Source organism: Perna viridis, chromosome 1 (assembly GCF_037379345.1).
Source record: "Perna viridis isolate PV_CMFRI_1.1 ecotype Kerala chromosome 1, ASM3737934v1, whole genome shotgun sequence".
Classification (NCBI taxonomy): domain Eukaryota; kingdom Metazoa; phylum Mollusca; class Bivalvia; order Mytilida; family Mytilidae; genus Perna; species Perna viridis.
Window position 1 is genome coordinate 13,876,169 of NC_142445.1, and position 13,079 is coordinate 13,889,247.

The following is a 13,079-nucleotide window of genomic DNA, read 5'->3' on the forward strand; positions in this document are numbered from 1 at the left end:
TTTGAATACATCAATAATTAAAATACTAGAACGCAACATGTCTATTGTACACCGTTTATATGCCAAAAATTAACATTTTAGTTCACGTTGAGGCATTTTTTTATCATTTTGAAGCTAAGACATTATATTAATGAACCGTATCACACAAAATCTTTTTTAAAGTACAGTATTTGGGAAAAAAAGACAATGTCGGGTGATATATTAGAAATTTCATAAATTCTGAAAATTCCCATTTTTCCGATATTATAGTAATTTCACCCCAAAAGAAAAATCTAAGTGCTTGAATTGATCAGATATATTAGGTACATCATTTTTTCAATTATGAATACCTAAAATATGAGTAAAGAAGGGAGTCACGTCATCCGAAATAAAAATGACGATACCCTGCTGACATTTATTGAAATCACCACAACATATGAAATATGTATACAGAGGTCACCATATATAGCCTAATATTCCACTACAAAAATTATATTTACAGTCCATGGTGTATTTGTTTCATTTTGATATTTTTCTTGCGACTTTTAATTTTCCTACCAAAATTATGACCTTTCCCGCCGTATGACTTTTTTCTCTTTACCCTTTAATCATCTCATTAGATTCCAACACATTTCTAAACAGACTTCAAGAACTCCTTTGCTGGGGTAAAAAAATTATCGTTCAGCATGCGCTTGATCCACAATATCAAAAATATATATAAAAGGGTAATCTCACCTATCATTTTTTTTACTTATTTTAACAATCTTTTTCTGTGCTTTAAACAAAATGTCAGACCACTTTGCCGAGACCCCTTGAACATTGAAAACAACTATACGTATTACATAGCTATAATCTAAAATAGACCTTTCGAAATATGTTGGCCGTTTGTCTGTCATATTACAGATCATTACATTCTGCTTGGTAGGTCATCTGCTTCAGAACGGTCCTTCTCCAAATTCAGTATGATTACTACAAAATCCATCAGGGATCCATCCTTGGTCCCGTAGTATTCAACATATCTTTAAAAAAGGATATTTTTGCTTTAAAGAAAATTGTTAACTTTATGAATAATATACCCCTAGCTGGCGTGTAAGATATATATAAATCCATGGACTTGGTAACTTCACACTACTTTTTTTAACTATGTTACAACAGTGCTTATGGAATTTACATTACCTGTTCGACTTGATGGTTTAAAAAATATATATGATGACAGATTTTAATCAATTCTTAAATATCAGTAAGTGGCTGTAAATGGATTTTTTGGTGCTGTACAACATCGGATAAGTGCGACTCATTATAGGTGTATCTTAATATATGATATTCGGTTGCTTCCCCTTCCTAGACATCCGATAGAAGAAAATGTGAACGAGAATAAATTGCATACACCGTTTAAAGAGGAAGATGGGGCAAAAGGTGTCTGGTTTAACTAACAAAGTTACAAAATCTGTTTCATCTTTATTTACACAATCGGATGAATCACAAGACACTTCACTTACAGTTCAAAGAGCCACACCGTTTGTTTACAAGCGTACAAGGTGAGATTATTATTAAGATATTAAATTCAAATATATGAAGCTAGACTAGGGTACAGAAGTAACGGAAAGTAAAGTTAAGTCTAATTGGCTTTATTTCTTAGCAGTAGTTGGTACTATTTCTCCCCTAGCCCGTGTCTAGTAAAATCAGTAATGGTCTGGCAAAATGCTTTATTGTACCAGTCCAGTGGTCTAGAATAATTTTCCGGAAATGTATACAGAATGAGTAATTTCATAATGCCAGTCTTTTAAAGATAATGGAATTTGAAAGGCATATTTCAAACATACATTGATATTTGAAAATCCCCATGGGGGTTTTCCAGGTGAGGTGTGTGAAAGGACAATTTTACGGCATATTTTGTAAGCTGTATAGGTTTTACTGTTGTAATGTATAAGACAACTACTCCAGTAATACAGGGCCCTTTTCAGTTGAACAGCATGTACACATAATGTAATGAATTGATATTTGTAAGCCCCTTTTTGTGGTGGATTCCTCCAAACCTAATTGAAATGCTGAAGTTTAAATTCTAAATAATAAATGAGAAAACATTTCAAGTATTTCTACTACCATGAAACACATAGTGCACATCTCTACACATAATTTATAAGAAATCTCAAATTATTTTGTTATTGTAATGGATTGATTATAGACCTCAGCATACATTTGTAGTAACATCAGCATATCACAAATCATGATCCTTTAGTAAGATTGAAGACAATTCTATTCTATCGGAAACTAATTGAAAATTGTAGGGGAGGTAACTCATTTTGTACAATTGCTGGTAAATTTATAATTTGTTTATGTAGTTCTACAAATTTTTATACGTATTAAATTGACAGTATTTGACAAATTGTAGACTGATCCAGATTTGTTTTCTAATTGTCAATCATCATCATTGATAACCCTGATCAACTGATTGCTCTTTGGGGATTATTTACCGGTCATTAAACATTCCTTTACCTGTTTAGACAACAATTAACACCTTTTGTCAGATCTATTACTCTTCTAATCAAAGAAATGTAAATGAAACACAAATTTAGGGGTTTGAATTAGGATTTTTCTAGGTAATTTGGACAAAATTGGGTTTTGGGACAAATTTGACATAAAAAATCGTGTAAGTGGGAAAAATGGTAAAAATCGTGAAAAACATGCTTAAATTGTGTAAGTTGGCAGGTATGTGAAATCGGAACTTCTCACCCTTTCTCATAACACAAAGATAAGTATTGGAAGTGCGGGAAAAAGCAGAGAAGTTCATAAAGAAGGTAAACATGTGGCAACACTTTGAAGGGGTATCTACATGTAAATCTAACCCATGAAAACAATCCTCCAATAAAATAGGGGAACAAAATGAAGTGTATGACTCAACAAAGAGGCGTTGAACATTTCAGAATCATTGGGTAACTGTATACAAATGGCTTCAGTACAAATTAGAAAAGGAATTGATGTATTATAAATATTGTCATGAACACGTTAGTAGGGATGGTGACAGCAAGTTTACGTGTAACCAAAACAAAGAACTTAAATGAGGATACATTGTACACTTGACTGGCACAAGAAGGCTAAACAAATCATAAAGGCTAGTGATATCCTTTATGCCATGAAAGCTCAGAGTCTGAATATGAATCTGACATTGACTTTCAGCTAGAACCAGATGATAAATAAATTGTGTTCACTGTTGCAGTTAAGATTGTTGTGTCATAGCAAGTTAATCAATTGAAAGTTTGCAGCCTTTCAAGTTTAAAGATAATATTTTATGTTTTCTTCAAAGTACCAATTTCCATTATCTGGCATCATTTCAAAACATTTATTTTAAAAATTATCTTCTAAAAAGATCCAGACTTCAAAGCAATAAAAAACACTTCAAAAATGAATGAATTGTCACTTTTATTAAAAACAAACCACCGTGTGTTATTCAGTTCAGGTTGAGTAAGGCTATGAAATCGGTCTGGTGGCTTATTTTCAGGTCTAGGCATTTTTTTTTGTCTACTAGACATGTGATCTAGAGAAATATCTAGACTAATTTTGATCCCTGTATGGGTAGTTCGAAATATCTGAAAACCAGATAGAAAATCTGAAAACAAGGTGTATGTATCTAGAAAACTCATTGAAATACGTTTTTTTTCAGTGATAATATGAGGAAAGCAATAGCCTTAAGTGCGAGTGAAGTCCAAAGCAAAAGTATCAGGTTCCCTTAGTTCTATAATATAAAACCTTGCATTTTATGTTTATCTCTCATGTTTTCATCGGATATTTTCATTTTTTGTACATTTGTACATTTTACATTTTCATGTACTATTACCGAGCAAAACAAAAATTAGCTTCCCAAGATTAAACTGACTAGTGAAACCTGCCCACCTTCCATTTTGCACTGGGGGAGGGGAAGGGGGGTCACTTATATGAACCAGTATATACAGATTGGAATGGGTCTGGTTTTTGGGGGGGGGAATGAAATAAATCCTTTTTGTCAGACCTTTTCTATTATTCTAATTACTTTCAGATACAGTATTCAGATTTCAGATACTTTCAGATATGTTCCAGATACAACCTTCCACCATCAACAGTATCCCCCTTTGACCTTTTTAAGCTCACCTTCATGTATGATCATTAAATCGGAGACTGAAGAATTAATTTAAAAATTCAAATTTTTCCCTTGTGGTCCCGAATTATTCTACAGTATATTCAATATTGACTTGATGCAATTTTTTTCTGATAGTATGGTATTTTTCTTTGTTAAAGGTATTTATTGAAAACTATACACTAACCTGCCTCTATTTTGGTTTGTTTTCCAGTACAAATATATGTATTGAAATTGGACATTCTTAGACTGAAGACATGTATGTAAAAATATAGAATTGTTGAAGTATTCTTTATTGTTTTGTATTCCATAGCTCAATGTTCTTTGATGATGAAGGTGACCTTGCCCATGAATTTTATGAAGAAGTATTTGTTGGTGGACATTCTAGAATGAAGAGGCTATATAAGAATCTTACTCCACAGGTTGGTGAATATAAAATAAGTGTACATGGCTCATTAGAAATGAAGTTTTTGATATATGTAAAATGGCAATATTTATTGGCTCTTGACCACCAATACTACAAGATTTTTTTTAAGTGTTTCAATGTCTTATCTTGATATTGCTTTGCTCTTAGTAGATTCTTGTAATGAAGTAATGTAGCATACATGTACATAACATGCCTTCTTTCTTTGTATTGTAGGGAGAGGTAGACCTGCCATATCCAAAACTACATCCAGATTTACCCATTGTTTTGTGTGAAGCCAGATGACAGAGGATGAGTATTAGTCTACTGTTGTGACATTAATCTCATCATTATTATGTGGCATCATGATTCAGAGAGCATGCTAATTCTTCTAGTGGGCTATTAGATTGTGATTTGCTAAAAATTGCTGTCACTTTTTTTAACTATGTATTTTCCAGTAAACCAATGTATATTGCTTTAACAGAAATATGTAAAAGTCTTAATTATTCTCATCATAGTTATTTCTGAACACTACAGTTTATTATTTTTTTTGTAAATCCTACAACAAGAAAAGATGTAGAATTATTAAGATGGAATGGGGATTACAATTTTGTGATGACTGGTATTGATTTCTTTAATTGTAATTAAATATCATTCTATTTTCTTTATTATATTGTTGATTTATAGTGATATTTCTTATTTCTGAGTTCTTAATTTTAAACATTGCATACATTGCAGGGTACATTGTAATTTGGCTTCAAAAGTAATGTAGAAAGAAAATTATTCATGTTATTTGAAAATATTAACTTTTACCATGCATACAACTTTATTCTATGGAACATCCAAAGTTTTTTTACCTGATCACCAAATCGATACGTGTATTTCAGCAGTATGTTCTTGAGAACGTTGGGAATTAAACAGTCAGGAATTGTGGACATTGATTTTAGATCTTTAAAAAAGATAGGGTTTAAAAATAGGGTTTCGTTTTTTTTTTTTTTTTTTTTTTTTTTTATATAAAACTCATATGGAATAGGAGACGTTGGCTCAAAATTGGTATCACATTGTTTATTTTTATACCTAATTTAACAAAAAAGCCTTGTTATAACTTCGTGTTAATCTTTTAGAAGCAAAACAAATGCTGAAGTTTTAAAAATAACATGAGGACCACCAGAGCTATATATAAGAGATACTGTATGGTGTGTGTACAATTTGACGATTTTGAAGCAAAAAGGTATGCGAAAAATTTTGGTGTTTTTAATTTTGGTGGATCATTAGTGGCACACTTAAGTCCTTAATTCCAGAGTAAATTTTAAGTAGAATTCATTTTGGCAGTTATGGACAAACAGCTGAAATATGTCAAATTAGCACCTTGTGAAAGAGTAATCAAGGGAACCAAGGTTATAGTGGTAATCAAAAGAATGTAATCCAGGGACAAAGACCAGACATGGAAAACAGACATACACAACAAAGAACATAAAGTAACTAAAATCATACATACAAAGTAACAAAAGTAAATGAGCAACTCGGACTCCACTAAAAACTGGGAGCATGGACCAGGTGCACTGGTAGGGTAAGAGTCCTCTGCTTTTCTAGAAACACCCGCCGAGTTGCTCATAAAAAGTTAAGTCTGGGCTAGACAAACGAGGGAAGGAAAACTATGACCCATTGAATAAATCAGTTTTCATGGTGCTGATGGATACACCATAACAATCCACGAGTTCATGATAACGACCATAAAATAAGATGCTACAAGGTAATATGTTGCTTAAACAGTTAAAATTCAAAATCTTTGATGTTCTGTGTATATATATATATATATATATATATATATATATATATATATATATTTGTAATACACTACAGGTTGTTAATGTGATGTTTGTCCTATGCCCTTTCATTCTAGTATTACTGAATATTAAATAATTAATGTTCCATTTGAATGCTTGCATTCTTGTGATAAAACATTGTATTTCAGGTGTTTTTTTCTACATTTGTGATAATGTCCTGATATGTTTAATGTAATTTGTTGTATCATTTTGTGTATTTATATATGTGACAGATAGTATAGCAAAGAATTTTACTGTTAATATGTTATGATATACATTTAAGGGATCAAAATTATTATTTTATTTATAATTGATTTTTATCATATAGATGACAGTTAACTATATAAATTGCTTAATTTCATTTGGACTTCCTCCTACCAAAGTGTCACAACAATCTTCTTTTTTAACATATTTTTCTACAATGCACCCTCTTTCAATTCATAAAACAAGCTTTCAGTGTAGAATGTTTTTTAATTAATTAATCTAGTCACTTTTTTTGGATTACAAATTTAACAAATGTGAATAATTCATTTATAGTTGTTCACTGTTGACATAAACAAAAAATTAGCTGAAAACTTTGTATATGTAGATGTAGAATAGTTTTATAAAGTCAAGTCTTATTTTTGACCCTGCCATGGAGTGGTCAGGCCATATTGTTTTATCCTTGTCCATCATTCTGTGACAACCAGTTTTCCAAGTTTCCGGTCTTTTTTTCTAAATGCCTTAAGATTTTGATCAAATTTTTTCGATGCAGGTGTATATTGATGAGTTACTCTTTAACTTAGAAAAAATACTATAATGACCAGTTTTCTGTTTAGTTTTTTTCTTCTAAAAGCTGATTTTTTTTGTATGGAGGTATGTATTGATGAATTACAGATCAAGTTTATGTATTGTTCTGGTTCGATGACTTTTGATGGAGTTCTACCCCTTTAAACAAATTTCTGTTCATTATTGTTTTCCAGACTTTTTTTTTCTAAATGCCTTGAAATATTGATCTGATGTTTAGTTTGCTGGTTTATATCAATAAATTACACACAGAGGTTGAGTTCTGTTCTGCTTTGTTAATTTTGATGGAGTACTGATGGTACTGCAAGTGGAGGCATTTGTGTTGTGCCGACACCTCTAGTTTTGTCATTGTAATTGTCTTGGCATGAAATTTTGTCAAATCATATTTTTCTTTGCATTCATAACAGAAGTAAGACATGAAATAAAGATAAGTTGATAAGTTTATAAATAGACTTTACAAATAGTCCTTTAATATATTTTTTTCTATTTTGAAAATTTGAACCAATAAAGTCACACTTTTGGTATTTGTCATATATTATTTTAATTTAAAAGCGTCATTTTCATCTCGTATGAATGTTAAAAACATTGAATAAATAATTGAAGTTGATTTAAAAGGGAAAGGTATTGATCAATCAAAGAATCTGTAGTACCCACCAACAACTCACTTCTGTCATAATTTTTCATTTAGACATCAGCCACTCATAATAAAATCAGAACTCTAACCTTTTTCACAGAGCTAATTTCAAACAATTTTTATTTGTATATTTTGTCTTTTGAATTGTTTATAAATTTTGTACAGAATATTATTATTTTTGCAGTTATTGCACTATGTACATATATGTTTATTTATTGGATGTTTTGATAAACAGTTCAGGTCATTCTATGAATGAATGAATACAAATAAAACCAAAGAAAACAAGTACTTGTATTTTTTTTATTTGTTTCGTCATTAACTGAAACTGGGTTGCAAATGCTATACATAATATGAGTTAGGTACAGCCTACAACCAAGCATCACTCTAAAACACTTTTCTCACGTGTGTTAAGGTACTAAAAAGGGAAAAAGGCTGAAAGGGGTGAGATAGGATAGGTAAACTGTTGTCCATTTCTTAAAAAATAATTCAGTGTACCAGACCTAAATACTGTAAATAATTCTTTTTTTTTTATTTTTTCTTTCTTTTTGAATTGTATTTTTTTTAACCAATTCAAAAAGTACTTTCACTTTGAATTCACTTCCCTGACCCATTTCTGCGGGCTTGTCTGATATATATTCCGGTACTGAACGTCTATCATTAGCCTCATATGAGTTGCTCGATATTATACAAAGATAGTTTTTCCCTTTGGCATTTGTTTCAAAGAATAATCAAGGGAACCAAGGTTATAGCGGTAATCAAAAGAATGTAATCCAGGGACAAAGACCAGACATGGAAAACAGACATTCACAACAAAGAACATAAAGTAACTAAAATCATACATACAAAGTAACAAAAGTAAATGAGCAACTCGGACTCCACTAAAAACTGGGAGCATTGACCAGGTGCACCGGTAGGGTAAGAGTCCTCTGCTTTTCTAGAAACACCCGCCGAGTTGCTCATAAAAAGTCAAGTCTGGGGTAGACAAACGAGGAAAGGAAAACTATGACCCATTGAATAAATCAGTTTTCATGGTGCTGATGGATACACCATAACGATCCAAAATATTAATCAGTGAAAAATCGTAGAATTGAAAACAGCTTAATTTAACACTTGTATAAATTACGACAACTGAATGAAAAGACAGAAAAGAAAACTACAAAATTTAAAATGATGATATTAATGCCTGTAAAATGGTAGTCTTAGCCTTAGGAAAGTTTAAAAAAATGTTTGAAATTTTTTTATTTCAAATTAAATTATACTTAAAACTGCACTCTGTTTGCCTACGTGTGTTACTGTCAATTTGTCATTAGATGGGAATTTTGAAGACTTAATGGGACTTTTTTTTTGAGTCAGAGATTCTTGGTTAACACTGAAACTTTATTTTAGATACAAAAGATGCAAATTTAAAATGGACAGAAAACAGAAAAAAATACAGCATGTCGAAGAAAACACGGTTGAAAGAAAATTATTTGTACCAAATACTTAAGTACCAATCATTTATATTTCATTTATATTGTTAATGTCGATATGCTGTACACGTGTTTAAAGGAGTAACCTCTCATCAGCAGTATATGAATCGTATATATAGGAAAATTTGATTGTATGCAATATGTACTCAAAACAAAACTATCAAAATAGAAAGCCAAATCCATCACCAAGAGGTTCTACCATGTGTAATACCAGGAATAACGCCACAGTGTTATGAAATTTGTAATACTGCTAATTTTGTTAAATAATAATGATAAAAAAAATTGATATAATTCGGGGTAAGAGAGATCTGACTACTCGGTTGGTGAATACACTCAGGGACCCTTATGTGGCATAGACCCAGTAGTTATAAAATACTAAATACCGTTATATGTATTACAAATTTCGATATATAATGTACTGTAGACGTTTTTCAAGGAATAACATCTCACAGTGTTGTCATTAAGCATGGCATGAAGGTACTTATGTATTTTCAGTGAGATAAGTTTTAGGGCTATTATACCTGGTTTAACCCACCTGTCATTTTGAAATGCCTGTACCAAGTCTAGACCATTGTGTTAATTGTATTATTAAACAATTTATCAGTAAGTTTGCGAAATTTGTAATTTTTTTTGCTTTTATTTGGCTCGCCAATTTGATCTGATGTGATTTAGAATTGGGTTGTCTAGAACTGCACTTTTCTTTCATTGGCTATATGCAAAAGAGAACAAACATTGCTTAATATTAGAAAACCTAGAACAAATGCTAATTTGTTTTTTGGTGCAGAACTTTGAAAATTCTTTCGTTTACCGAAGTATTCATAATCCAATTATAGACCTAAACTTTACTATTTGGAAGGTTACATGATCATAGTTACATAGATAAATTTCAAAATTCATAAAAGGATAAACAACGAGCCAATAACGAGATATGTAAAAGTGACTCAAATCGATGTTACTTATGATATATGATATTCACAATGAGACAAACATGAATTAAAACTAACAGTAACAATAATGTTCATATATTATAACAATAACAGTGATATACTGACCTGATTATACAATATATTTTAGATAACCCAAGGGAGAGTAGTAAGTGAATTATTTTGAATACACAATCCTATAATCACGCCATAGAGGACCCAAAATAAAGTGTCAACAAAAAGGCTTAACAATTATAATAACACTATGCTGTTTATAAGCAAATACTTTTTACATAAATATGTATCGGACTTTTTCCGAACTATAATATCAAAACCTTCATATGAAATTGGTAACTGTAGATTTTTTTCAGTTTATAATTGTTCATAGTTTCTGAGATGATTTGCTACAAAATCTTATTCTGAAATATATAACTTTGCATAAAAATGTAGATTTTACACATATATTCAACTATTTTTAGCAAAATATAATAAGTATATCTTGGTATAGTAATAATTAAATATTCAAAATTCATTTAACATGTTTTATTGTAATGCCGCTGATGGGAAGTTACTCTCTGAAACATGTGTAAAGCCAATTGAAATTATACCAGATTGGTAATTTCGCATATTGTATAATTATTGCCATATTGCGTCGGATGACAGACGGACGAACAGGAGGAGGGACAAGTAGCCAACTTAATGAGCAACATATCGGAGGTTGAGAGCCTATTTTATCCATTTAGCAAATACGTACACTTGGTTTCACAAGTATTTGTATCATGATGTGTTGAAATTCGGTGTTTATTATTGACAAAATTAATTGTTATGACGAACCTCAATTAATTCCGTTAGGTAGGACCATGTTCTCAAAATAATATTTTTCTAACATTTTTTAACATTGCTCTCCATATTTTCATCTCTAGACCAAATCGATGTATCATATTAGTACTTTTCCTATCATATTTCCTATAGTTGTAATATCAAACAAATTTTTCATAGTACATTTTGTAACTGGATATTTCAAATGCGAATCCACACAACAAATTTGTTGCAAAATGCTTTAAAACTACAAAATTATATTATTCGAACAAATCATACATGTGATATATAACATATCACCTGTAATTCGTACTGATTGTTACTTTAATAGTTTCTTTTCATAATGGATGGAGCGTGATCGACGTTATACATATGCAGATCCTCTGTCAAAAAAAGTAGGTAGTGACGAAAGCACTTAGAATGTGATTGTTTTAATATTGAACACAGACACATACCATAGAAAGTCTTTCATATTCCCATTGGTTGAGACATCATCAATATAACAAAATAATGGAGCATTAACAATGAAGTTAAATGAGTAATTTGAGTATGAATAGCTCTGTTCCTCGTAGGAAGGGCCTAAAATCATATTATTAGACCAAACCAAAATATTTCAAGATGTAAACTAAAGTCATTTCTATATTCCCGACTCCAGTTGCGTTTTTAAGTTCTCCATTACTGCCTCAATTTCACTACTTATTTCCTTCTGACTCTACACACATTGTACATTTTTAATGTAGGTTTATATACATTTATGCTCCCCTTCCTGGTTCCCCTAACTTCACAGTTATTTTTAGATAGACATACACAAGTCACATGACTTACGCATGATGTCATGGATTTTTTTTTAGGCTGAGGCGGCTGGACCCCAAACGAATTTCAGTGCATTTCACTTGATGGAATGTAGCTTTCCAAACTTCATATTTATTGGACTTCAATAGCCGTTTTACTATCATTTTGTGCATCTATTCATAGCATTTGTTACGGAAATCACGTAGTATTTTTATTATAACACACGAACGATGCCTCCGAAGGCAGACAACAGGGGTCGCAATGTGCATCGTAACTTTCAAGACTTGAAATAAGTTTTCCTGGGAACGCGCGCTGATCACACTTGATTTCATTGTATAAATCATATGGTCATACACGCGAGGTAACCGTAACAGCTGAAGAGCCTGATATTGGAAAGGCTGAAATTATACCTGTTAGGCCGTCAGATGGAACAGCTGAGATAATCATGGCCGAAACGGAACTTCCGGTAGTGCATGAAAAGAATCATAAAAGAAACAATGAACTTCTCAGTGTAATTTGAGAATTGTCAGCCAACGTCAACGCAGAAGGACATGAACTCTGTTACAAATGACATTCAAACGTTAAAAGGCACCGGACACGTGTCAACGGCTGCAGGAAGCCCTGTCCTGGAGGTGACCACAGAGCTAAGAACGAACATGACCATACAGCTCTGGGGTTCCCGAAGAACTCCAAGAAGACACAACACTTAGCAGAGCATATTTAAATCTTAACTGTATTGACAATTCAAATCTTACAAACACACAATACACAAATCCTAATTAATTCGTCAAAACAAAGTTCGGCTTTGTAAAGGAATCCTTGCCCTTTAAAACAGTATCACCTTTGTTACGCAAAGTGTATTAGAGGGTGAGGATGTTGATTTGGCAACATTGCTCATACCACATTTTAGTTACTCTGAAGGAAGACAATGAACGTCCCGACCCCAGGCAAATAAACAATTGTCAATAGCAGAATTTATTAACGCTTTCGGGATATAAATAATCATTAATGTGTGAGGTTTTCTCACATAGATATGCTGTACTTGATCTTTATGAAAGAGACATTATAGAAATGGCAAGCCGGTATGTTGATAACGGTTTTATGAGTACCATACGCTGTTTAGTGCTAGTGCTGCAGCCCACCTCAAATATCAAGGATTGCCAGTAGATTGGTCTGTCAGGAATAACACATTATTATGCAATATATTTGCCGACATGAAATTAATCACATGTTTAAATTGTCAGAGTATAAACCATTCAGTGGCCTTTTGCCCTAACAATGTCAGGAACTTTAATGTTTCTAGGATTGCACAGCCAATTTATAGAGATTTCAACAAG

At 31.8% G+C, this 13,079-nt stretch overlaps 1 protein-coding gene across 1 annotated transcript; it reads left to right on the plus strand.

Annotated features, from left to right (window-relative positions):
- Positions 1 to 1,311: 1,311 nt before the first annotated feature.
- On the plus strand, positions 1,312 to 8,024 carry LOC148627358 (tumor suppressor candidate 2-like). Its single transcript, XM_088571692.1, has 3 exons — positions 1,312 to 1,517; positions 4,404 to 4,512; positions 4,731 to 8,024. The coding sequence occupies exons 1-3, from the start codon at positions 1,384 to 1,386 to the stop codon at positions 4,797 to 4,799; spliced, it is 312 nt and encodes a 103-aa protein (XP_088427818.1). The 5' UTR covers positions 1,312 to 1,383; the 3' UTR covers positions 4,800 to 8,024.
- Positions 8,025 to 13,079: the final 5,055 nt, after the last annotated feature.